We start from the raw sequence: 27,864 nt of genomic DNA, 5'->3' as shown, positions 1-27,864 counted from the left end.
TTTTATTGTGCCATTCTAAGCAATCTGACAGCTTGCCCTCAATGCCTTGCGTTGCAATTTTTTTCAAGGAACCAATTTTTTTGGCTCCTTGAGAAGAAAGCCCTATCAGTATGATGGATTTTTTAATGCTTTGTGAAGTAGTTTGTTCTCTTTTCTTTCTCTTTGGATTGCCCTTGAATTTAAAGTTGTTAAAATACATGTTCTTATTTTGCCGAAAGTCTTTGGCTGAATTAGTGGTGAATGTTTTGTCCATCTCAATAAAAAAAAGGACACAATGGGTTTGTAAAGGACAGGCAAATTGCCAGTGTCTGGAAGTTACTGTTAGCTTGTGCGTTTCCCTTCAATTGTCCCCTTTATTATGTTAGACAATTAGGCTCTGTGAAAAATATCCATAGGTGAAATTACTTATTTGTGAAAATGATGTCAAATGGATTGTTTGGATAGATCCATTAGTGATCTAAAAACAAACTGTTGCCATCAGCATAATCAGTTTGGCATAGAAGGTGCAACAAAGATGTCTCTGGTTCCTCCTCCTGCATTTACCTTGTTTGACTTGCTAATTTAATCACTAGCACTGAAGCTGAGGCTCAAATTATCGGTGGAAGAGGTGAGCAACTCCCAGTGATGTTGGTAGTTGAAATTTCTGTCTGATTTAAATGTAAATTATGAAGAAAAAGGGGATAAAAAAGGTTGGGGACACTTGGTAAAGCCATTTTCCAGTGGGGCAGGAAGGTTTTTATCAGGTGTATGAATTTAATAAAGACCTACTGCAGTAAGAACTCCTGCAGCAAAATTCTTATTTTCACCAACTGAAAGTTGGGCATTTTTTTTTCACTATTTTTTGTACAGTTTAGTAACATGCAGAATTATCTCTAGATAAAAATACATGCCAGTTGTATTAGTGTGGCATCCTTTGCAACTAGTTTATGGTTAACCATTTTTCATTTGGTTTACGATAAGATAGATTATTCTTATATTCCCTACATGTTTACTCTAGGAGAAAAAAGCATTTTGAAGAGTGAAAACAAGTCGTTAGATGACTGTAGGCAACAGACACTGTTGAACACCACTGCCTGAACAGAGCTATCCACATTAAATATTTTCTTACTTATTGTTGCCAATGTGGAGATGAAAAACATACATCAATTGGCTGAAGTTGTTTGGTAGTAAATATAATAAAGCTGTGAAGTAGTTCTGAATTCATAACATGGACCTGCTTTAATGTTGTTATTCATCAGCAGAGAAAGGAGGATTGAAATCACCAGCACTGACTATAGATATAAACATGATTTTTGTTAGTAGACGGAGGTACATGTGGGGAAGTGAATTACTCTCATGCAGAGAAATGATATTTTGCTTTAAAATAAGATAATTTATAATCCCAAATCCTCTTTTACTGTTCATCAAAGTTTATCGTCGGTCACTAAATTATTACTATATGTTTATAATTTATTTGGTTCCAGTATTTTCTCAGGACTCGGACATATCATATGTTAAATTTACTGGTCAATATTTCTGATAAAGGCAGATATGCAAAGTATATTCAAGTTCAAAAGGAGCTGATATATAAGAAGGCTGTGAATTTTCAACATTATTCATTCTGAGTAGTCTCAAAAACTCTCGAGAATCTTTCTGAATTTCTTTTTTTTTTTTTTCCAGAAATGAAATGTGAACATTTGAAAAGTTTGATAGCTTATCCTCTATCTAGAGCCTACACTCTATGCAGGCTCAGTGAACCTCCATGTACTAGTTGCAAATGTAATTTTCTAGTGCTTTTTTTTTTTTTTTTTGGTGAGAATTAGTAGGTATGCAATTTAACTTACTAATGTATAATATAGACCAGTTAGCACACTGTGTATATGAAATGATGATTGGACTTTTCTTATACTGTGAGTAATACTCCTTTCCCTGGTACTCATCCTGTCCCTCATTCCAAAATGTCATGTTAGGAAATGAATCTGGACTGTATGATAACTTCTAAGACAGAAATCACCTTATCAGTATCTTACGTTTTGCTTCCTTTCTTATCATCCCATTCTCTAAAAAATTTAAACATCAAGTAATGGCAAATTATATAAGACAATATGGTTTATATAAAAAATTATGCAGTGTTTATGTACAACTTGCTAGTTCATTTCTCCGCTTATTTATTCCCTCTATTAAATCTTTTTAGCAAAAATTTATATAATACATCTTGCTAATCAACTTAGCCAACACGCCTGGCTTTATTGTTTCATAATTGCTTCTACTGATTTGTCTTTCAAATCATTATCTAAACTATATAAAAGGGTGAACCTTATCTTATACCATTGATATGATAAAACTGTTAATCAAGCTTCTAATAACCTTAAGGATGCAAAATGTCATAGCTCCTGCAAGCTTTAAAGATAAAAACATAACCAAATAATGTCTGATTTCCAGAGGAAAGATCTCAAATCAGCCACAGCACAATAGGGTCTTTATTTCCCTGCAGCACCGATTAAATGGTACCATCCAGTCACACCTTGGCTACATTGCAAACTAAGTTATCTTGTGAGATTTTACCAGGTCAATATGCTTCAGTTATCCAGGCGAATGTGTAATGTGTGGCTGTCTGGCTGATTTGTTATCTGGGTTAGCATGCAGCAATTGGCTTGGTAAATAAAACAGAAAGAGCCTCAGCCCTGCACTGCAGCTGCCTGGGGAGTGCGCAGTCATTTTTGGGAGAGGGGGTCTAAGTGCTTTCATTTCACAGACATGATGGTGTGGTGGTTCATGGGTGGCCCTGCACACATCCATTCTGGGCATCGCTGCTTTAAAGGCAAATTGCTGCTACAAGCTCTACTAGCAATGCCTTGAATTGTCAGGCACATTGAGGCCTCCACAACTGTAGCTCCACAATTGCTGTTTTTTACATCAAAAGTTTTGTCTTTCTTATGCCTTAACTAATTAAGTGCATATTTTTGTTCTGCTGCTCTCTGCTGTTTCTTCTTGCTGTCTTAGGGAGTAGGAGTTGCCTGCCAACTTGAAGAACATCCTTCACAAGAAACTTCCTTGTGATTGCTTTAACATGTGCCATAGATTTGGACTGTCTTGCAAAACCATTTGCATTCATGCCTGAAAATTTTGCACAAAGTCAGCAAAGGGACCCAAAAAATTAATATCAAAAAAAAAAAAAAATTCCATGTAACTGTTTTTGTAATTTTTTTTTATTTTTTTTTCAGTAACCCAGAATCAGTCTGATGTATACGTATTAAGCTATCTGACACAGAAATACCATCCACTAAGGCTTCACAGAGCAGGGAAGGAGGAGCAGTCAATGTACACCAACAGCAGAATTAGCTGATGTGGGATTCGTTTGCAAAACTTGATTTCTTGTTTTTACATTTATGAGTTTTCTTTACTTTGCTTTCAGAAACCTGCTTCATGCAGGAATTTACATTTGTCTCAGACTGACCAAATATAATATGGATACTACTGCCAGTGAACCTTGAAAATTCCTAATTTTCTAATACAGTGTTGCAGATATAGTAGTTCTGATTAACTGAACTCTCTAAGCACCTAGATGAGCTTTGCTTTCTATCAAAAGTCATCTGTGCGTTTTTCCTCTCTGACCAACTTAGTCATTTTACACTTGCTCATCTATTTCCAAACTTCCTTTCTCTCCTTGTTTTCTGTTTGAGTCTCATTGTGTGGAGAGCGGCTTGCTAGCACTAGAGTTTATTTTGTATTTTCTGATTGCATTTGTTGTAGCAATTTTTAAATGTTGCTCAGACTTCAGGGGAAGTATTTGCCCACTCTATCTTCTGTAAATGAATTAAAATAAAAGCCTATAACAGGTTTACAAAATTGCTCAGTAACGCTTTTATTCTATTCTTATATTGTATTAGTTGGCCAATTCTGCAGCTCATGAGAGACCTATTATCCAGCATGGTCTTTAAAATTAGTCTTTAAACTAATTAGTCTTTAAAGCTTGGTTGATTAAAAAATTGGACTGATTTTATCAGGCTTTCATCAAACTCATATGTGTCATAATTTGTCATAAACATTGGTGACTGCCTAAGCAGATTCTTGTCATATTTCCCTGGAGAAAAACGTTTTACCTATTCCTTTCTTTTTGGACAAAATTGGTCAGAGAGATAACTTGAGGCTCTTTCAATGGGAACTTTGTCACCAATTCTGTTGGAAAATGAATCAGAAATGTCATTTATTCTCTCAAGCTGATGGTATTGTAAGAATGCAACTTTCCATTTTTGACTTTCAATATTCATTGCAGACAATACATTTCTAGAAACAGTTTTGCTTTTGGAGAGTGAATCAGGTGGTAATGCAAATTATCTTTACTTTTTCTCACCCAAACATTTTAATCTTTTATATTTTCATAGACTGCTGCTTAATATTCTTGTAGTATTTGATGATTTGTTACTCCTGTGGTTATCGGCACCCTGACCCCTCTTTTGTCTGAGTATGGGCAGATTCATCTTTCAATGTCTTGACACATATAAAAGTATAGAGCTAATTTTCCCTTTCAAGGAGATAAAATCTTAAGGAACTGTAATTCCTATATGTCTCCTGAAAACTGAGAGTAGCAGAAGGGAGAGAAGTGCAAGCTATTGGCTACAGGGCTACAGCTGCACTCCATCTCATCATTTAGCAGGGCTAAGTTGCTTACCTAGCTACAGCTGGGGGCTACTTAACTGGGAGTAGTGCTTTCAGCTGGCTATTCTGGAAGGACAGGAATTGATGAGAAAATGGGAGTGAACGTATATGGTGAGTTAGCAGCAGCAGTTTTTTTTGATGCAGTGAGAGAGGTGGATTTAGAGCATAATTTCATTTAAAAAAGTAGGCTGAACGTCTGTTCATGGTGATGACTTTCTTCAGTCCAGGTAGGTTGAGTATGTATGATGAGGAGAAAGTTGTCTGTAGGCTTTTCTTTCCTAGTTAGTGTTCTGTTGTAGTTTTTTTAAGTAAGTAGTTTCCCCCCAATTTTGCTTTCAGGGTGCTTGTATGAAATTTAGTCTCAATTTAGTTACATAATCCATGCATAAGTCACTTGTACACTTGGTTGTAAAATCTACCCGAAGGTCAACTTCCCTCAGAATTTATATGCCAACTGTTTTATGTCCTGTGAAGATATATTAGCACCTCTTATAAATCCTTCTTGTTCTGCTGTTGTTGTTTTTATTGAGACTGTAGTGGTGCCAACAAACCACAGTTCAGTATGTAACAGAGCCTGGCCCCGTTCCAAATGCACACTTAGTTGGGTTCAGTCCTTGCTTCAAAGAGTTCATAGTTGAGTTCTGACATAATGTTAGTGTCATGCCTTCACAAAGGAAAAACTTTCTCAAGCCCTTAATAACTGCAAGCTAACCTTTTTTGATGTGGAAGGCTGAATTCCCGAAGCAATTGCTTTGGCTCACAGACTGTGTGAAGTTCAGGTAGGAGCAGTTGATCTGCCTCACATGAATGCAAACAGGTAACACTTATGCTTGTGAAGTTCCTGAAATGATGTAAAATCCCTCTTTAATTGGTGCTCTCTGACAGTTTTGCCTGTGTAACTTGCTTTTCCTAGCTAGGTACTTTGCCTTCGCTATTGTCAAAAGGCTTTTAGCTAGAGTAAAAACTTTGGAAAAATCATTCTCACTCTTTTTGCACCGTTTATATTGGCTCTGCTCTCTATGGCAGATACCAACACTTGATTCCTGCATTTGAGTCTACCCTTTAATTTTGTAACTCAAGCGAGCTTTGTTGTTGCTGTTTATGCCATATTGCACTGCCTAGTTCTTTCTGTGTTTTGAAGTCAATGGCTGAGGGTTATCACCTCCTCATCTTTCTGCCCTGCAACAGTAGTAGTCTTTTATTTATATCTTATATAAAAAGTTCTGTGAAAATGCTTATGTACACATCCCTCCTCTGACTGCCACTTCTGTGTTATGAATGCATGCATTAAAACAGCTCACTATTGCAGTATCTGTTTTGAAGGGTTTGGTGAGGTAAGGTGTTTGGTTTGCCTCTTTGGAAGGAGTGGCCATACTGAATTTGTGAGCCTGGAAACAGAAGCCTGCTGTCAGAGACCTTGCAGGTGGTGGATCCCCGTGAAGGCTGATGGGGAAGCTTATAGTGTTGGGGACCTTTCTAGAGGAGTTATGCTGTGATGTGTAGACAAGAGAGCAACCAAAGACTGGTATTTCTGTTAACATGCTGTAGTAACCTTACTGTGGGTTTTCATGGGTGCGTGACTGCTTTTTTTTTTTTTTTTTTTGACACAAAAAGGCAACAAACTGCAAGCATTCATTTCTATGAGGGCACAGAGAAGATGAAGCCATGCCCTTTTCAGTGGTGCCTCATTGCCAGTACAAGAGGCACTGGGTGCAAGCTGGAACAGAGAAGGTAACATCTGAATATCAGGAAGCACTTCTCTACCATGTGGACAACTGAGCACTGGCACAGGTTGCCCACACAGGCTGTGGTGTCTCCTCCTTGGACACCTTCAAAACCCACCTGGACGTGACGTGCTTTGTGTGGCCCTGCTTGATCCAGGGGGTTGGACCAGGAGGCCTACAGAAGTGCCTTCCGACTTCAGCCATTTTCTGAAGTAGTTCCATAAATATAGGGCATGGGAAGTGACATGGCCTGGCGGAGAAGGCAGAAGCCTGATTTTCTGCCTTCTCTATTCAAGGCAGTTATTCTGGGGGTCTTGCTGTTTCTGTCCTCTCCTCTGCAGCTCGAGGCTGAGGTGCGTAGTGGTGATAGATGGCTTACTGTAGTAATATACCAGGAGCACTGTCAAGGTGAATCCAAATGAAAAATAAAGTTGCCTATTGTTAATTACTTATTTATGAAACAGAGCTCTAATGAGATTAGATTTCTTAAGAACCTTTAATATGGGTTCTTTTGTTTTCTGAGAATTTTCTGAACTTTAGAATACTCGGAGAATTTAGAGACACCAGAAGAGTAAATGATTTCTAAAATCCCATACTGTTTTTTTTTTGAATAGCCTCTCTTCCCTCCATCCTTAAGCCCACATTGGGAAAACCAGGGAAATCAAGTCCTGTTATGTGAACAGTTCATTTCAACAAGCTGATTCTTTGTAGAAAAGTGGTAGTTTAGCACTTTTTGGCAAAGCAAACCTAACTACTTAGTATCTTTCCATTCTCCAAAGATCTTTGAGATCTACTGATTAAAAGTTCTGACAAAGGTGATGATAAAGTTATTTGTCATGGTGGCAACTGAAAAATAACACAGAGGAATTCATGTAGAAATTATTGATGTATTGTTATAACACTGAGACAGCTCAAGTGAATAAGTAATGTGGGAATAATTGACAGAAAGTGATGCAAGTAATCTAAATCGCGTTCTAATTTTGAAGTCTGTCAGTAGAGATGTTTTAAGAAATACAATTTATGGCCTGTGGGAAATCCAAATTGTTAAACTACAAAGCATATTAAAACTGTATGGAGAATAAAAAGGCAAAATGATGAATATTTTCGCATAACGAAATGTTTCCAGAAATATGTACCTAAAAACAAAGAAACAAACTCCATGCATTATAAGTGTTTTAAATTTTTAAGTGATTCTGCATATTAATGTAATTTTCCATACTGTAAATAACAGCTCTGAATTAAGCAAGAAGTATATAATACTCTTAATTTTCTTACTTAAATTGGTTGATTTAAATTAAGTGGTTTTGAGTTAAGTTACTTCCTGAAAGGATTATTTTTTGGTTAAGACCTTATTACTGTTCAGTTTTTATCCTTGTGTAAACACATACAGTATCAGTAGTTCCTTCCGGTAATTTCATGATCACTATGTGATGTGTCTATGTAAAACTTGTGAAAGTATTTGTCAACAAAACAAAACCTCTTCATACAAAATAGCATAAAAGATGTCATCAGAGATGTCTTGATTTCTTTGAAGTTTTCTTTGTTACATATATGGATGGGTAAAAAGATGCGTGTAGCTTACATTTCTATCTATATATACGTACATACACAGCACTATATAAAATTACGTGTGTGTGCATATATAGGCATTGTGCTTTATCTGCTGCTTGGGGTCTTTTATTCATTTGTTTAGCTCAGGTTTGGTTTATGAATTGGTTAGGCTATATTAAAATTACTTCTATAAGAGTGTAACCTGCCCCCCCCTTCCCCCACGCCCCAAATGATCCGTAGTACTTCTTGTGTCCGTGTTCCTATAGTGCGTGAAGATGGTAGTTACAGATCAAGTCTCAATGTGTCTTGTGTGATACAAAAACAAACAAAAAGATTAGCGTTATCCTAGAGAGTTTACAAATCAAGGATAAGTCAGAAGAGCACAGAAAATGCCCAAAATTAGAAGTAGATCATTATGATAAGAAGTATTTATAAACAGACAAGAAGTGATATGCATCTGGATGTGAGGATTTAGCAGTTACTGTTAAAAACAATATCCAGATTCATATTCCTGAGTGATTTTTAAAGAAAAGCTGATAAGGACTGTCAAGAACATCAGAGGTTTGGATTTACTTTAAAATTAGGAGGAGGAAATTTGTAGAAGCTAGGAGAAGATACCTGAATCTCAGTATGTTCATTCATATGGCTGCTCCAAAGTGATGAGGTTGCTTGTAAACCAGGAGGAAGAAGAGTCTCTCTTGAATGTAATTTTGATTAGTTATGTTCTTAATTGAATCATAAAATACAAATATTCCCACAGCTTTGAGCGTTTCATTCATGTTCAGAGAGCCTGAAGTGGAATAGAATAGCACTTTACTTTTAACAATATTAAATTATATACTATGCCAGTATTTATTTCTAGGTTCATTTTCATTAATCTATTTTACATTTTCTAGGTCACCAGTTCTGATATCTTTTAGATAAGCAAGCTATATTTTGATGAAAGGGCCATTCTGCATCCAGTCATATTGAAATATGTTTCAGGTTGTCCATCTCTTATTTCTTTCATAAGAAAGAATGAGATTTAAAAATTACGAATGCCAAGTTGGGAAATATATTTTTCACCTGAAATGTAATTTTCTACATTTTGGATGTAGTGCAATATTTATCTCACAAGCTTTTTTTTTTTTTTTTTGAGGTCTGTTATGTATTTAATTTAAAAACAACAACAAAGTTCATTTACCATATGTTGGTGGCACTTAAAATTTCAATGAGTTAATACTAGTTAAGTATTGTTTTCAATATCAATATATTTTATTTGAAATATGAGTACACGCACAAAAAGAACAAAATATAGGACAAATGTTATTGTGCAAAACAGAATTCAAAATAGTTCATTTTTGTTTGCTCCAACACAAACAGGGATATAGCTTTCTGGTTAAGATCAAATATGGCACATGGGATACAGTTTTAAAATGAAGATACCATGAATTGGAACAGTGTCTTTTAAATACAGAAAATGCTATAATGCTATTTATATTTATATGCTATAAGGCCTATTTCTTGTTTAATGCTTTCACTAAACTTGGCCTTAAAGGGAATGAGTGGAACTTCAAACTACCTTATTCCAATTCTGCAAGGCTAGTAGCCAGACAAACGTATGGGATGAAGGCTTCATTTTTTGAAAAAGATCTGTTTAGAAGGTATCAAAGCAAAACCTGTCTTTTTTTTTTTTTTAAGAATATGTAATTTTAAAAGGGAACTAGGTTTAAAAAAGTAACAAGTAGTGTGGGCTGTTTTATTCCACCCTTCATTTCAGAGTTAATGGAATGTTATTGCATCATCTGCCAAACATGTTTTTTTTCTTGGTAGCTTGTCAGTGAAGAGAAACCTTGTTTTACTTCAAATGAGGAAGAAAACTGGTCACTAGACAGAAGAATAACTACTTGGCTCTGGGTTGCATTGCCATAATAATCTGAAAAGAGGTTAGTTGGAAAAGTAGGCAATAGCTTATGTTCTTGCATAAGTAATTTCTTGAAAAAATCCTTAAATGCCTCCCAGGTTTGGGATTTCATATTCAGTCCACTTCAAGCATGTTTCTGTGGAGGCTTGAGTCCAATCTGAATAGCATGCTTCCAGATATTTTCAAAGCTGTTGAAGTTATGAGAAAATTTGCATTGATTTCATTATGTCTAGAATGCATTAATTTCATTAAAAATATTAGAGAAATCCTATGAAAACTTGTATTTCAAATAAATATCAACAGATGGATTTAATATCATATTGATAACAGGATAAATCAATTCTGGGATGCTTGACTGTGCAAATTGGCTCAACATTAGTTGAAATGTGAGTCTTTCCAGTCAGTAGTCTAAATTTTCTTTAGATGACCTTGAGAAGAACATCCCTGTGATACCTTGCTCTTACTCTGGATGCTCATTCTGCTGCTCCAGTGCAGCCAGTTTGCCTACGATTCAAAGAACCAGACTGTTTTCTTTTTCCAAAAAATGCTGTGTAGGATACTTCATAGAATGTTTAGTACTATTTTACTGCAGATCCACACTGATTGTGTTTCAAAGGATTATAACATATTCCATGTTGGACGTACTGCTTATTAGGTGCTCAGAATATGAAAACTAATTTTGAATTGGATCCCAAAAGGTAATTAGTTTTATAGTTGGCATGTTGCATTTCTGTGTTTGCATTTGAATGAATTGCAAGAGCTGAGTCTCAGTCCAAGAGCTAAATAAAAACGGTGCTCATTTGTCAGCTGCACCGACTCAGTATAGGACGTGAACATCCTTGAGGCACACTTCTGTGGTCTGTTACTGCTTATTATCTTTTGAATAGCTTCTGTGTTGTCTGTATCTGCACTTACATCTGCAAATCCTTAACAGCTACAGTTACCTTGTTTAATTGTAAGGACTTCATCTCCTTCATTAGTTAATGGTTGTGATGAGGATTCCAGATGGAGCTGGTAGGTGTTGGGCACCAACCCTTGTTACATCTCACTGCGGCTTGTATGCTTTGTTTTTTGTGGCCTCCCTGGAAGTCCAGCCTCTGGTGCTACAAACACCAGAGGAGGAGCTGCAGCCAGCACCAGCAGAAGCAGTGGTGGCACCTGTTGTTCATCACTGCTACCTGAGGGGATGGTTTTAGATGAAAGAAGGCATTGTTACTGCACTTGGTTCATCAAGTACCAGTTGCATAACCAGTAATTTTGGTGGTATGGGAGGGAGGGCAAAGGGCTATACGTTGGACAGCAATGTCACTTTATTCAGTGCTCTGCTTAGGTCACTTTGTCTAAACAGTATCCAGGTCTGTGTCCTTTGGCTCCATTTAAGTGTCAAAGTAATAATCTGTGACCAGTTGCATCCTCAATAGGAACTATTCTACCCCCCATATTTATCCCATATCTTAGCAATTCTAATTCTGGGAGGACTTTGTTCTCTCTGGGGTTAGCAGCTTCATCCTTGGCTTCAAAAGCTCGTTGACGAAATGCCATTTCTATCTGGTTGTGCCTGCATTCCCTGTGGCCCTGCTACCCTCTGGTGGGCTAGTATCAGTGGTTTAAGCTTTAGATTTGGTTACTACAGTACAGAGTGTTAGACCACAGTGTCAATTTTACTAAAGCTTTTTATTGTATTAAAAAATTTAAACATGGAGAACCTGAGCCGCCATTTATGGACGAGCCTTTTAGAGTTTATTGAATTTAAGTAATAAAGGATTCATAGCTTAATAAATTTCCATTTGCCTTACACTTTATGATATGACATAAAGACAAGCTTGGAAGGTGTACTGAACTCCTTGAATCAATGGGGATTAAATGTAACAGAGTGATTCATTGATTCTGAATGTCAGTTTCCTACCACCTGATAAACTTTAATTTGCTTTTCTGTTGTTTTGTGTGCAAATGATCGATATTTAGACCATCATTGTAATGGTGGTGTTCAAAGAATACATATGTTCATAAGGGATTTAAACATTTTTGTGTATTTTTTGTCATGTTGGTCATAAACATTAACTATTTGATTTGGTGTATCTCTTTGGTGGCTAAAATAAGTGGCTTAACTGTGCATAGTGATTGCTAAATGTACCCAAAGAACTGTCCCCTCTGGGACACTTCTGCAGAAAAGGAGAAATAAACAGGGAAGAGGGGCTCAAAAGATCAATACCTGGTTCCCAGCAAGCCAATATCAAAGCATCTTTCATGTTCTGGGGACTCGTATTAAATACTGTGCTAGGATTTGAGAGGCAGTCATAAAGCATTTGTTTAGACTGACTCATTCTGGGCTTCCCATCCATTACAGTAGTCCTCCACAACTGAAAGCACAAACGTTGGCTTGGATGTCACAACTGCTTGCTGTTTATTTTGGCAATGTCTGTACCACAGAATAGCAACCTTGTACATGTAAGGACGGCACCAGAATTTTCTTTCAAAGGTTAGCTGCAGTGCTATTCATTGAGGAATCAATAGCTTCTTAAAAGCAAAATGTGAAAATAGAAAATGGAGAATGGGTCTCTCTTGCGTTATGAAAATGGTTCCTGGAGAGGAAAGGAAACTCTGAAGCCAAACACGAATGTTTGTTCTGTTACCACAAATAGCCATCTTTCTTGTAAGAACTATTTTTCAACTCATTTGTATTTCAATTAGAAGCAGCTGTCTATTTTGTCTGGCTGGATGATATGGCTGTCTACCAGTTTTGTTTTTTGAAGACAACTGGAAAGCTATCTTTCTGGCTTGTCAGGTTTTATCATTTTCATTTTTTTCAAACAAGCTAGTGCATGCTTCCACATTTTCTTTGCATTTTTTATTAAAGCAAGGTATTTTAGCAAATACTTAGCATGTGTGGCACTCTTCGGACATCTTCAGAAGAAGGCTTTTAAAACTGTGTAGGTGGAAAAATCTAGTGTATAGTATTAGAAAAGGAGAATGTTAATATGAGAATGAGATTTTAAAAGTTCTCTGAAGTTAAACAACAATAGCCTTTCTTACATATTTTATTTAAATTCAATTTATTTAATAGTAATTATGTTTAAAATCAATTACAATGCAAATGGCTATATAAGACAATGGCTACTGTTGTTTCTAGATGTTTTGATCTGATGTGTCAATAGTAAAACAAAAATGTATCCAATAGACAGAATTTATTATAAAGAAACAAACCTCTACATGAGGTTTCAGCACTACTTGTTGTTTCAGCACTCATTTGTACATTATTGACACTAAAGTACTAATAGGTACTAGTTTACAGGTTTCAAGAAAACTGAAGTTTTTTATCAAAAATTTTTAATTTTTTTAAAAGGTTAATATTTCAAGGATAATAACTGTAAAGGAATGAAAAAATCTCATCTGAAACTTTCAGATTGTCTTCCTCTTAAGTTTGGGGACTATAAGGAGAGCTCTTCAATTGTAGAAACCTTAACATAAGCATTTTAACGGTAGTTGCCTGGAAAAATGATTTTACATGTTTAATGTGTGAAAAGTAATGTTTTGAACACACTCTCTACTGGCGTTTATTTTTCTCAAGGAACCTGAAAATTGCTTTACTGGTAATGGAAGTCGTAGGTATGTATTAAGAGGTGGAAAAGTGCTATATAAAAAAAAATCTCAGTTTTTTGCTTTTAACTGTACTTAGTTTGTTTTGGCCCTGATGAAACTTTGAAATGAGAAGCAAACTTCTGCCATACAGCTTGGGAACAGGATATTTAAATAGTATCTTTAACTACATTTGACTTGAATGTTTACTATCCAGGTTATACATTTACTGCAGCTCCTAGTATAATCTTATTTCCCCTCTACAGTTTCCAAAACACTTGCAGAAAGGGAGAATGCAGTAAAAGATAGGACTTTGTTATTACTGTGTGATGTACTGAGGATCAGCTGTTGCCTGTCTACAGTGGAAGTACACTTTCCAGTGCAAAGGACAGGGTGGTGCTGAGGGATTTGAGCGTGATTCTCCAGTCTAGGGCAGTTCAACTGGAAGAAGATATGAGTTGATGTGATTGTTACACAGTTGATGGGGAAGTGTATTCTTATTCTTGGTTATCACAAAACATCATCTACAAGTGCGTACTTTTTAATGTTATCTAAAAAAAGATAAGCACAGCCTTTGGTTAAGTCCTCACGATAAGATAATGGAAGCATAAGTGACATCCATATCAGTAAATTAAACCTTCTTGGGGGGGGGGGGGGGGGTATTGGAATAACTTGCAACTATTTTGGAGTCTCTTATCCTCCAGATGGGGGTCACTGTGTGCAAAGTGCCTGTTAAAAATGGCCCATGGAGGGCATATGCCCTCCACAGGACATTTTTATGCCCTCCACAATACCCTGGAAATTGTGCCTGGTGGTTCCCCAGGGGATTGTGGATGTGCCAAAACATCTGAGGGACCATTACAGCAGTTTCTTAGTACTGCTTGATGGCACAATTTAATACTGTGTAATAGAAACTATTAATAGAAAGTAATAGTTCAGTTGTGTGCCAGTACCTGGTTGTATTCCTGGGCACCTTCATTTACCAGTTCAGTAGCTTTCCTGGCCATTGAAATGGTGTGCATTTTAAGCTTTCCTAAAGTTGGGGGGGGGGGAGGTGTTTAGTTTTCTTTTCTAGAGAGAGATTGACAAACTGGAAGCATTCCAGCTGAAAGGCATCAAGGGAAGGGTCTGGAGTGTGTGACAAACAAGGAGAAGGAGGTAATGGAGCTTGTTTAGCCTGGGAGAAGAAGGCTCAGGGGACTCAACTGCAGCATTCTCCCAGGCATGGGGAGGTTTTAGAGAAGGGAATTGCCTACGTCACATCCTGTAACAATGGAAATCCTAACTGGACAATAATTCTTCACTGTCAAACCCTACAACAGGTGTCCAGCAAGGTGGTTGTATCCCCACCTCCAGGGATGAGCTGGATGAGGCCCCAGGCACTCTCATCAGCATGTAGTGCTTCCTCTGCTGTTTGGAAGAGGTGGGGCTCAATGACATCCAGGTGTCACTTCCAATTTATTTTTTTCAGTGGTTGTTCAGACCACTACTGCACAATCTTTTGTGTCATGGTGAACTTTGTAAGGACAGTGGAAACCATTACTTGGCATGGTACTGGTGAGTTGTAAAGAGGGGGATAACTGTTCATATTAAAAAGCATCTCTCTGTGCGATACATAACCTGCCTGGAACTTACTGAACTCCTGTATAATAAAGCCTCTTAAGTAAGCAATGTAGCCATGCAGTTTGAATAATTAAAAGTAGGTAGTGTTACATATGTTCTCCATGCTGGACTGAAGACCCATACGTGTGCGCAAAGATGGATCATAGTTGTTTAAACTATAATCTTAAGTAAGGAGCAATACCTCATGCAAGCTTTTAGTTTTGGGTTACTAATTGTAGGTTTTGAGTAACGTGATGATGCAAAGAGAACCTTAGAATGAGGAAAAGATTGTTTCTATGGCTTTGACTACAGTGCTTTATCAGCTACAGTTTCTGTTGGTGGTTACTGTTCTTTTAGTGGGAATAAAACATTTATAAGGTAATAGTAATTGCTCTTTTTTCTTCTTACTTAAATACTTCATAAATTTATGGCACCTTGAATACCTTTTGTAATACTGAAAGTTACTAAAGCCAAATTCAGATTTGTGTAAAATCCCATCATATGTAAAGCATACCCTGTGGATTGCTTAGGGGAGTATCTGTAGTCAAGTATTTGCACATTCAGTTCTTCAGTGTCAAACAAGCACAAGGGATTGCTTTTCCAAGTTGTTGTGAACAGGTATGCTTTTAAACCCTGAACTTCAGTGTATTCTGTTTTATCACAAATACACTGGCTTCTCAGATTTTACCACACTAAATCATCATTTAGTTCTGAGCAGTAACAGTACTTCATACTGAGAGATGTGCAAGACTCCTTTCCAAAGAACGTATGTTCCTAAAAAGCATGAATTTGTGTTGCCCAAATGCATACAGCAGGCATGTAACAGATGCTTTTAATCCAGGTATCTTCTATCAGAAGTTCATTCCCATCCCAACTTACTTCCAATACTAAATCCTATTATGGTTTTCATAGAATGCTTTTAATAATAGCAGGATATTTGCTTGATGTTGGTCTTTCTATACAGATAAATAACTATTGACTTTTCATTATAGTTAAAAGTCTTGAAGTGAGATGTAAATAACTAAGAGGAAATGACTCTAGATTTATTTCCTAAGGGTCTCCTTTGTACTGCAGATTTGCCTATACTGGGAAATAAGAAATGCAAATGATAGATTTCTCTTACCATTTTACGATTTGACTGTCATCACTAAAGACATATTTTGTTTTTCCCTACTCATACAATTTCCATAATCAGAGGAAGTTGTTCCAGAATCAGTAACTTTGTCAGCAGCAGCATCTGAAGATCATTGCTGGGAAGTACAGACATGTGAAATGGTGCAGTGAAATTTAAACAGCCATTAAGAAATCCCAGTTGGGGCTCATCTTGTCTTTTAGATTGTGTTTGGGAACATTTTTTAAATAAAGGAGTGGTACAGACATTTTATCATTCTCCAGGGCTGTGGCTTATGCTTTGCATTGTAATATAAAACCTACATTAAATGTACCTTGGAAGTGCTATTTGTGTTTTGCCAGTGGAAAGTTCCATTTGAGCGAACTAGAAATAAATACGTAGTTGAGATCTTACAGTATATTTCTGTTAAAAATGAGCAATGTGTGCTCCGTACTGGAACAAATATACTTATTCCTAATATCAGGGGCCATTTTACTTGCAGCAGTGTAATGGGAAGGAAGACAGGCTGTAATCAACAAAGCAAGTCAAAAGTTCATTTTTGAAAAAGCACTGTTTTGAAGTGCAAGGCATGTTTGTGACTTGTATCTTTAGGACATGTGAAAAGTAACATTCCCACCCCTGCCAAAAGAAAAAAACACTTTCTTAAAGGTTCATAACCTTCTTGATGACCATGTTTAAGTACCATGTCTGGAGATTAGGCACCAGCTGAATACTTTTTGTTGTTTTTAAGAGAAAAACAAAAGTAATAAAACAATTTTCTGAGGTTGAATAATTTTTATCAGCAGTCATGATACATGAGCTATGATTGAAAACAATTGTGGGATGAGTGTCACTTGCTGAACAAGAGATAACCCTTAGATAAACAAGGTGTTTTTTGTTTTTCCTCCATTGTAGTGGTAGAAATAGGCTTGAGGTTTTTCTATTTACTCAACACACTATGCCATCTCAAAGCTACTTTGAGTAGAGTGTTCCTCTTGCTTTAGGTCAAAACAAGACCCGCAGGATACTGAGAAGTAGGGTTTTTTGTCATGTTATCAAAAAAGCAAGGGTTTATTTTACAGTGGAAATTAACCACTTTATTTGAGCAAGTTCCTTACAAGTTTAGAGTTGAGCTTTGTGGCCTTTTTGAGGACTTCACTCAGACTCTTCCAGGCACTTTTCTATGAGTATGACTATTACATACTACTAACCTAGTCTAATATAGTGCACTGATGTTAATGTGCGTAAAAAGATGTGCTAAAGCATAAAAATGTGTACTTTAGAAAAATGGTATGTCTTTAAAATTTCCACCTGTACATGGTGATGCTAGCTGCTGTCACAGCTGTTCCATCACTGTGCTCTGTCAAGTTCATTCTCATTTTCCAACAAAGTAACCCCATTTTTTGTAGGGACCAGAAAGTATTAAATTTTGTCTGTCTCTTGCCCGGTTTATTTAGGCTGTAGCTGTGTAAAATCTCATTATAAAACTGCATTGGACTAAGGACTAGAGTATGAGACGAAACTTTGATAATATCAAATTTTAATAATAAAATTAAATTTACACTATCTCAATATAAATATTTTATCTGTGTCATTGACTGAAGGTAGTTTTTAGTGTCAGGATATGAATACAGATGATATACCCAATTCTGTAAAGACTTTTATTAATCAGTAAGACACATTCCAAATTAATTGAATTGTTAGATCGTGGGTTATTAGCCTGCTCTACAAGCAGACTTATCCTTGCAGATGTGAGAAATGCAGAATATCCTTCACCAAGGATAATAAAATAGGATCAACAGTTCGAATCAGAAATAAGCTAACATAAACTGTTTATTGCTATCTGTAGGACTTTTAATAGTGCTTTTTACTAATAGATCATTTCTCTCCTGTTTATTTTTAAAGTTGCAGAAACAAAACTTAAACTGAGATGGTGTTGGATTTGGGATTGTAGGGTCTTTGGTTTCCTGGGGGGGGGGGAGGGTTGGAGGTGGGGCATGCATGGTATAACAGCAAATCCGGGTAGACAAAAGGTTGAATATCTGTAGGTGTGTGTAGGTGTGAAAGCATGTGTATTTGTAGTGATTCTCTGAAACAGTTGTTTTTGTAATATTTATGTTAAAGAAAAATCTAAACTCTGTTAGATCATAGAATAGCTGGAGGTGGAAGGGATCTTCAAGGATCATCAAGTCCAACTCCTGGAGATATTCAGCAGTCTGTAATTCCTAGATCTAAGATTCATTTGAAAAGCTGCTTAGACTTTTTTTTTCTAGCTGTATTATTACTATTATACTTGTCATTTTCTAAGTGGATTGCTGACTGGTGACTGAAGCGTTATTCTGTTGTAAATGGAGAACTAGAGTACAAAGAGGTTAAGTATGTTGCCCTTATCTATGTTACTCAGAGAAAAGTGGCAGCACAGTGTTATCCATATACCCTAGATGGTAGCTGAGGCCTTCGATCCCAAATACCACTTCCAGCTTTCAACAGATCACCACATCACCTGAGTGGAGAACAAGGTAATCTAACACCAAATGTGTCCTTCAATATGATGTTGATGAACTTCTCTTACTTGAAACTCTTACTGCTGGTGCTCTCCATCTTTCTCTCCCAGTTTTATGGAACTTCAGCAATTTTTTAAGTATTGAGAAGTCTTACGCTATGAGAATGCAGTAAGACCTACCATTCATCTGCTTCTTAGATTTCAACTGCTTTTTGCAAATGCTTATTATGGTTTTTGTATTATCTTATGGTATTGTTAGACTAAGGTGTGAAAATCCAGATACATTTTTTTTAGTGCTCTGTAGCCTGGGAAGCTTCTGTATGTTCAGTTTTAAGGCACTGTACTCCCTATATTACATGTGCCTCTTCTCCTCACTCCCCCAAGGCAAATCCTTAACAAATAAAAGTGGAAAATCTCATATTTTAAAAATAAGAATTTTCCTCCGTCAGGCTGTTTAACAAATGAACGTACAACTTTCACAAAATTAAAATATTTCTTAAAAGTGTAACTTCGTAATAAAAGTATTATTATCATTTTCCAAGTCTTTCCAGACTACTCATGTCTCCATTTACGTCATTACTTAAAATATCAACTGCAGTTTTCTTACATTGACAGAATTCAAATTGCCAGAGGACTTAAAGAGGTCCTGGCTGGTATGCTTTATTTAGATGGCCTGCTTTAAATTTACTTTATTTTTTATAGGCATGCTTCCATTATAGAGCTGTTCAAGAATGTTGTTTAAATAATGTTAATGTCTAAGGAAAAAAAAAAAGTGTAATCTTGTAATGAAATCTGTGATTCAGCTTGTGGAGTTAAGGGTTGAATGATATGGAACCACAGGGTCTAAAAAACAGTTGCAATCTTCTCAGAGCTAACCTTCATCTTAACCTTCACAGATGGAGCTCAGTGAGTTAAAACAACAAAACTTTATTACCCGTGCCCAGTAGAGTAAAGGTTGTTTTTCGTTCTCTGCAATACTAATGATTTTCAGCTGACTGCATTTTAATTAAAAGCACCAGCTAGCCTCTTGGCTCACCACACTGGGATGCTGGTGTTTGGCAGCTGTAGGTACTGCTACCTGTGCATGCTCAGAGCCAGTGGAGCCAAGAAGATTGGGTCTTTAAGTAAGGAAGCCCTTCATGCTGCTTGCTTTATTTTGTGTCTGTACTAATATCAGTTACTTCAGGAAGGCTGTCATTGAAAGTACTGAGCTTTTCAGAAATAGAGGTTAAAAAATGAGCCAGTGTTCCTTGTTTAAACAAGCATAGCGTTATAATTTGCACAAGTTGAAAATTCTCATTCAAATGTTTATTCATACAAACTGGGTGCATGTTAATGCATGTTAATTATTTTCATTGTTGTGAGAAGCTGAATGCTACAGCAAAACAAAATACCATAGATCCTCCAGTGCAACTGTTCTCTTGATGTTGTGTGTACATAAAAGACAAGAAAGTTAAAATAGTGCTCTTGACTGAAAAGTTTTCTTGAAGAAAAGTTCTCTGCAATTATAAACAACCCTTTACAAAAAGGGAAGGCAACAGTGATACAGGTCTGAAAATACTTTAGTTCTGCATCCTTATACTTCTAAGCAACTTCTACAAGGAAACATTGTTGTACATGATATAAATATACAATGTGTAAAAGAACATTATTCAAAATAATATATATGATGCAATAGCATTTATTTTGCTCTGAAGGATCAAGACAGACTAGATTAGACTTTCTCTGTCTTCAGAGCATGCGTGAGAACTGTTTGAATCAAACATCCATTTGTTTGCATTCACTGTTTAATAACGCTGCTTCATCTAAAACTATAGCATGTGGATAAACTGTCTGCAATGTGAATTAAATTAAATTTATGGAAAAGAGTTAATTGGTGCAGTCCTACAATACTATTATTTCTCTTTGCATAGAGCAGTTGATAAGGGCAAACTCTGAAAATGGTGAGGTTCAAATTTGCATCTAACCATTTCTCCCATCCAGACAAATCAAGGCCCTTGTATTCTGTAAACCCTCGCTTTTGTTGCTGCTGTTATTAAAGTTTGGATTGTAATTTTGGTCTGAAAGAGAGTTCCTGGAAATGCCAGCTCTGAGCAAGGCTGAGAGACGGTGGCCAGGAGACTGCTCTGGAGCAGGAGCACAGAGCAGACTTAGCAGGACCCTGTTCCTAAATCTCTGTGCATCCTTTATTTGACATTGCTAGGGGTAGGATGCTGCTGCAGCTAGCTGTTGGGCTCTAAATATAGCCATCCTTGCCTCTTTTCTCTCTCTTACAAGAACAGTTGTTTTACTGGCTTGTACTTAAGCTGCAGAGTTTTAAAATTGTGCTGATCAACTTGCTCCCCATGCAATACTGCTAGCTATATTGGCTGGGAGTTGAGGGAGTGTTTTGAAGACATTTTATTTTTCTCCCCCTTCCTTACAAAGCCCTTATAATACAAATCTTAAAGGTACCAGCCATTTAAAAATAAATAATTAATGGTGTTCTTGAATACTGGAAACTTTTAGAGTAATTTATCATTTCTTCCATTAAATTTCTCTGAAGTTGGTAAACAAAATAGTATACCACTGAGGCTGAATATTGTTCAGAACTTAAATCTCTATCAAAGGCTTTATTTGTATGGGAGCAGAATTTTAACACAATCATGATTGAAGTCATGTTGCTGAAATTGAGTAATACAGTAATATTTCTGAGACAGATTCAGTACTATGAATGTTACTCTGGAGTATCTACAAGGAATGGTAGTGTATATACCTCTTGTTGCATAATGCAGTATTAAACTTGGTGTTGCTTATTGTATTACTTTTAGATAAATGGATATATAAAAACTAATATTTTCTACAAAAATAACTTATTTGCATGGTTTTGATTCCAATGTTGCCCATTATAATAACAGAATTTAGCTGTAAATACATAATTGATAGAAATAAAGAAGCCCAAACCCTCAGGCAACCTATTTTAATCTGTGGTGCGGTGGCCTCAGCCAGCATCTGAACACTACCCAGCCGCTTGGTCACGCCAACCTCACAACAGGACAGGGGAGAGAATGGGAAAAGAAAACCTGAGAAAACTTATGTGCCAAGATGAGATGCCTTCAATAAGGGAAGGAAGGAGAGAGGGAGAACACAAACCAAAGGGTGAAAAGGCACTCACCACCTCTCAAAAGTTGACTGATTCACAGCCAGTCACTAAGCAATAGTCTATTAGCCCCCTCCTTTCAGTTCTTACTGTGGAGTGTGATGTTACGTAAGGAATATCCCTGTGGTCAGCTCAGGTGAGCTTTTGCAGCCATGTCCCATCCCAGCTTCTTGTCCACCGTAGCCTCGTCACTCTGTGGGGCAGAGATGGACGTGGAGAAAGCCTCCTTGCTGTGCAAGTACTGCTCAGCAATAGCCAAAATACTTCTGCATTATCAACACTGTCTTAATCACAAATCCAAAGTGCACTACTGTATGGGTACTATGAAGAAAATGAGCTCCATCCCAGCAAAACCCAGTACATAATCCAAATTATACATTTACCATTTTAATTTCCCATTATGTATTTTCCATAGATTTTTGTGACCATAATGGCCTATTTGTGTGCTGTGTACTTATGAATGATGAAAAGGTAGATACAGGTTCAAATATTCTCCTCTTATGAGCCTTTAATTTAATCAGTGGAAATCCTCAGCAAGGAGACATCTTTGTGTACCATCAGACAACCTAGAGTAAAACTTTCTTTTATTTCTGGGAGTTCAGGTCCATTTTCTTAGAGAATATGATGTAAGATGGGATCAATAAGGAAGTCAATCTTGTGTCTGTGAAATACTGAGCAACTCTTCTTACTTACCTTTCTCTTGTGCTACTTATCCAGCAGCTAGGAGTTACCATCTTCGTGCCTAGAGGCTTGCTGGGGAAAAAGTGATGTTGAAAATAGCATGTACATGAAGTAGCCAAGTTTGGCCAGGTTAACTGGAATATTAGGATTCAACAACATAAGTGGATTATGATTCACATACTGTGTTCGGGGAAAGAAACCCCAGACCAAGCAAACAGCCTGTTTCTTCTACCTGGGCTTGTACCAAGACTGAATTTGAAGTAGTGTATTGTATCTGGGTACACGGGTTTATTGAAATACAAACTTTTTGGATTTGGTTTTAAGTTAGTTTAAAAAAAAAAAAAAAAAAAGCTTGATGGATGAAAGAAACACTTATTCAGTCCATGAGAAGTAAGCTACAGGAGAAGAATAGTGGCATCCTAAACTGCCAATCTTATTAAAAAAAAAAAAAGCCTATGAAAATTCAAGAAAACAGTTCAAGAATATCTTATTATTTTGTGTAGATTTTGATGTCTTTGGCACATGCTTATATCCTTCACTACAGCTGTCCTGTGCTACTGAAGAAGTATCAATGAACTGGAAGGCCTGGCAATAAGTAAGCAACTATAATCTCTGTATTGACACTTCTATTAGAGTTTACATACATGGCACCGGAACCTTTTATATGGGTAACTCACCAGGTGATGTGCTTCCTGAAAGTACCTTTAGAGATCTAGAATTAGAGGCAATGTGGTTGGCTCTCAGCTCTTCAAATGTTCAAGGGCTTGCAGGTCCAAATCAAGTAGCTCTAGAAAAGTTCAGTAGTTACATCAGGACTATGACCAACGATAATATTCAAAACAAGTCCTGTCTAACTTAAACAAAAACAACAAAACATTCAAGACAGTCTGATTTGGTACTATGCAAACTGAAAAATAAATGATTGGAATATAAGTAGTTGTAAAGTATTCGTAAGTAGCTACTGCTGTGCAGAAGTCATCTGGCACAATGTCAGTTTCTCTGTTTTCTTTAGAAATGAATGACATTTTGAAGTGTGTACTTAGAAAATCAGCCCTGCAAATTTTTCAAGCTTTAAATTGTACTCTAGCATGCATACAATATTTTGGTTCCTATGCTCACTCATTTTCTCCTTTAAAATGTTTTAATTAACTCAGAATGCTTTAATACCTAGAACGATACTTCCCAAGCTATTTGTTTGCAATAATTTTTGTGTATGACAGAATTTGTTAAGCTTATGATCTTATCTGTCACATAAGTTAAAATACCTCAAACTGAGATTAAAATACAGCTGTATAATATTCTTTATATTTAAAGTGTGTGTGGGGGGGGGGAACCTAAATGCCATGAGCAGATTGATGAAAAGGTTACAAATGGAGGGGCTGCCTAGAATTGATGTCTTATTCCTCCTGTGATTTCCCTAACAAACTTCATTTGGAGTGGGGAAGCCAGTTTTGTCTATATTATCAAAGATTACTGGAGCTCTTTGTGTCTTTAAAGCATAATAGCCATTTCAACAATCTAATATTGAAAGTAAGCAGAAAGTACCTTGAAAAAAAAATAGAAGAGCAAGCTCATGGGGCTTAGCATATATTAGATATTGCATGCAGTGCTATTGATTCGTGACATTTTATAGCATAATTGTTGGTATTTTTGTAGAGCATTTCGGCAGAACAGCAATTTTGCAGGCCAAATATTCTGTGGGAAAATATAAGTTAACAAGTTGCTGGGGAAAAAAGGCAAGAACCTGTATAATTTACTCATTGCTGTTTCCAGCAAAACTTTATTTGGCAGCAACATTAAAAACAGCGTAGCTCTAAGTAGCTGCTACATCGTTCAGCCTGAAGTACCTGCTCATTTCTACACAGCAAGGAAGGTCCTGTAAACAGTACAACCCCAAAGGAGAGCTTCTGCACCCAGAGGTTTTAAAATTACTTTTTATGTGGCTGCCAAAGAATAAAAGATATTTTGTGAACTCTGTAGGAGGAAAAAAAAAGTATGGACAAAATGCATCAGTAAGGACAAAAATAAAAACTTAAGTTCTTGATTTCAAAGGTGCCAAATACGTGTTTCCAAAGCCAGCTTTTTTTGCTAATTTTTCTAGCTCTGTATTTAATCTTCCCAGCAGAGGCTCTGAATTGCCTGAGCTGACTGAAGAACTGTTGTTCTGCATACCAGAGTTTTTTATTTTACTGTTACGTTCACTACATTGATTCTGATCTTACTCATCATCCTGGCCTTCCCGCACCTGCCAAAATCCCACAAACAGGACAATTGTTTGATTATAAGTGTTCAGTACCAATGTGCTGAGGTGGTAGTAGTTTGAAGAACACCCCTGTGTTGTTTTAAACTTCCTGTTAAGACTGACTTCAGGGGGCACTGGGCTGGTGGGGGTCAGCATTGTTCCCTCAGATCCTCAGGATGGAGGCTGACCACGGGCAGGAAGCAACTGGAGAGGTAGGAGCTTGTACCCTGAAGGGCTTGTTAAATTGGATTTCTTCTAGATCTGCAGGTTGTGGTCAAGGGTCCACTTACAATGCTGGTGGCATTTATACTTACATGCAGAGGCAGCTTTCATGGAAGACTACCATGGCAGATTTCATGGGAGGCTTTAAGTTGTGCCCAGCAGCCTCAACACCAGTGGATGGAGCCAGGGATTTGCTAGAAAGATTTTCATTGACAGGCAAATTGCCTTGTTCCTGGGCATGCTGTGACTGTTAATGTGAATGTTTTTGTGGAAAACTGTTAGGGAGGTAGAGCTGGATTTTCTGGAAGGGTCAGGGAGCTATAAAACTGGGCAGAAAAATTGCAGAGCCTGGCTGTGTGATTCATTAGAAAACAGTCTTTTTGGTTATCTGATCTGTCCATGTTGATAAGGTTAGGGACTGTATGTATAGTTATCCTGTGTAATGCTGAATTCATGAAACATTAAAAAAATGTGAAAAAGAAAGGGGAGGGAGCTCGTGGTAGCTGACTGTATAACTTCTTGATACTCTGGCAGCAAAGATAGCATGCCAAGCTGCTGTACCACTACCACACCTTTCTCTGGTGTGCTGTTACAGTTTACTGTAAATCATTGCTGAGATAACTAAAAATAACTTTCTGTCATAAAGTGCAATTAAAGAGGAGCAGCCTGTATTTTCAAGTATCTTGGCTTGTGGAGCAGTCCCTGTCACAGCCCTTCTTTCAGCCCAAAACAACTGAACTGCTGTGAACCGCAGAACACTAGCAGGAACAAGTGTCCCAAGTTGTTGGTATGGTAGGGGTAGAAAGAGGATTTGAAAGTCTTGGTCATAAGCAATATGTCATTAAATAGTAGTTGGAAGATTGTTCTGAAGGTTGTCCTTGGAACCTAACTTGGAAGAAGTTTAAGTAGCAGGAAGTAGAGTTGGTGGACACCCAGAATGAGAGAGAACACTTGGGAAGTATGGAGTAGCTCTGAGCCTTCAGATGCTATGAAATGTCAAAGGGGTGGCATTATTGACGTACTATGTACTTACGAGCTCTTGAGTTGACATAAATCTTCACACTTCCCACTGTGAACTTTCTGTAGAGTAGTGTGGTTTTCTTCTTGCTGGGACAACATATGGGTGAAAACTAAACTTGGTCTTTATGGTAAATAGCTTATCCTGTTGAGCAGAAGATGCTGAAGTGACTTTCACCTGAAATTTTTCAGTGTTTTTCTTCCATTTCAAAATTGTAGGTCCAAATACCCTTTTTGCATATACACGTGCAGAACAAAGGATTATGAAATCTGCAAAGATATCAGGTACCTGTATCAGATTTTAAAGAAATTATCTGTATAAGGTCAGATATAGAAATCCCATTTCATTCTTTTCTAGAAAGAGAACAAACTAGACCCTGATCTTGAAAAGTGTAACACATCTACATATATTTATTATGGTTTTTCTACCTTGAGGCTTTACTATAGGTGCTTTTTTCTATTTACGTACCGCAAATGTCAGTTTTGCATGTAATATTCCATGTCATTGTCTGTCTTCTGTTTTGATTTATCTACCAGTTTTGTAGCTGCTATTCTAAGATCAAGTTTTCTATTAGTTCAGAGAATGACCAGTATAGCAGCTAAGTACAAAAATACTGACAACTGTGTTGCTCTTTCATCCTACAGCCAATTCACTCGTCTTACCTGCAACAACTATAAAAGGTGAACTTTGGAGTACTTAGCTTACCTGAACTGTCTGAATAACCAGATAATTAGTTTCTGAAAACTAGTGTGATTATTTTCATATAGCTCATTAGAAAACAGACACAAATACGTACACATGTACACTTGTTATTTTAATATACCTGCTTCAAGAGATGGCTGAGAACTTGTGAAGGAATTGCAGGTCAATAGTCTATGCAAATCAGTTTACACAAACAGTTTTCCTTTTGACCATCCTCCATCTCAGATTTGTGCAGAAGAGCAGTATGCTACATCTCACACAAGTATAGTAGTAGGTAGTACCATGTAGTTTCTAGTTGAGAACTGCCTGGTCAGCACTTTCAGGTTTACCTGAATGTAAACTGAGAACATAATGCCCCAGTAAAAAGTTGACAAGGGCTAGGGAGAAGTTTTGCTGTGTTTTGGAAGGGGAGAGTAGGGGTGATGATTTGAACTTAAGCACACCATGCTCTAGGCAAGTACTCTACTTTCAGAGAAGGTACTAAGACTATGATTAGCAGTTGATATAGTCCAGAATGATTTGTGCACAAATTTTTGGAACTCCCCTATATATACAAGTCTCCTGAATCTGACAAAATATAAAAAAAGAATCAGTCTCAAGATTTCTGCCTCATCAGAATGCCTAAGAGTGTTGTATTGAAGATGGGGTATAGAAGAATGATGCAATTCATGTAAGTGTGTATATATACACTATGCAGTAAAAAATAACTTATCCATTTTATGCAAATTTGACAGAAACATCCTATTTCAATTAATCATACCCTGTTACTGTCTGTCTACTCCTGTCTATGTGGTTGTGACTGACAAAGAGAGAAACGTGCTGAGGAATGACAGTGTGATTGCCAGTGTCTGGGGTTATATGCTTCTTTTCTACCTCTTCTGGATTGTCTGCATTCTCAGTCTCAGTCCCTTGCTCCTTTGCATATGGGGAGACCTGGTGTTCCCTGCTAGCTGCTTCATTTTTTAAAAGCTTCCATTTTTTTCCTCCCCAAATAATCAGGGTTTGTGGAGAGGCATGTGTTGTCCCAAATGCAGTAAGGTCAAAGAGTTGATGAAGTTACAAAAGCTGTTAGGTCATATCTGTAAGAAGGGAGAATTGCTGCTTTTGATTTCTTTTTGCACTGTCACTAATTGCAAATTCAGCTTTCCAGTGTGATCATATGCTAATAAGTCACTTTTGTAAGGAAACTGGAAGCCTTATGTAGTTGTTATTCTGCAATCACGAGAAGTAGGCAATAATGAATGAACATCAG

The 27,864-nt window shown here is 37.0% G+C and overlaps 1 protein-coding gene across 12 annotated transcripts in view; it reads left to right on the top strand.

Moving 5' to 3' along the window:
* EPHA6 (EPH receptor A6) overlaps positions 1–27,864 on the top strand; it is a 521,188-nt gene that overhangs the window by 83,507 nt on the left and 409,817 nt on the right. For 2 of the 12 annotated variants that reach the window (XM_068692617.1, XM_068692599.1), the window contains exon 1: positions 4,720–4,865. The exons of 5 other annotated variants lie outside the window; for them this stretch is intronic. Coding sequence is in view for 3 of the 7 variants with exons in the window: in XM_068692572.1 (XP_068548673.1) it covers positions 6,304–6,369 (66 nt within the window). In the remaining 4 variants the exon portion in view is untranslated. Of the gene's footprint in view, positions 1–4,629; positions 4,866–6,252; positions 6,370–27,864 lie in introns of those variants that run through there. 5 more of the 12 variants (XM_068692572.1, XM_068692566.1, XM_068692588.1 and 2 more) reach the window with 5 other exon arrangements.

The sequence above is a fragment of the Anas acuta genome, chromosome 1 (genome assembly GCF_963932015.1).
Source record: "Anas acuta chromosome 1, bAnaAcu1.1, whole genome shotgun sequence".
Taxonomy (NCBI): domain Eukaryota; kingdom Metazoa; phylum Chordata; class Aves; order Anseriformes; family Anatidae; genus Anas; species Anas acuta.
Note: the sequence above shows the minus strand (reverse complement) of the source record. Positions and strands in the feature narration are given on the sequence as shown.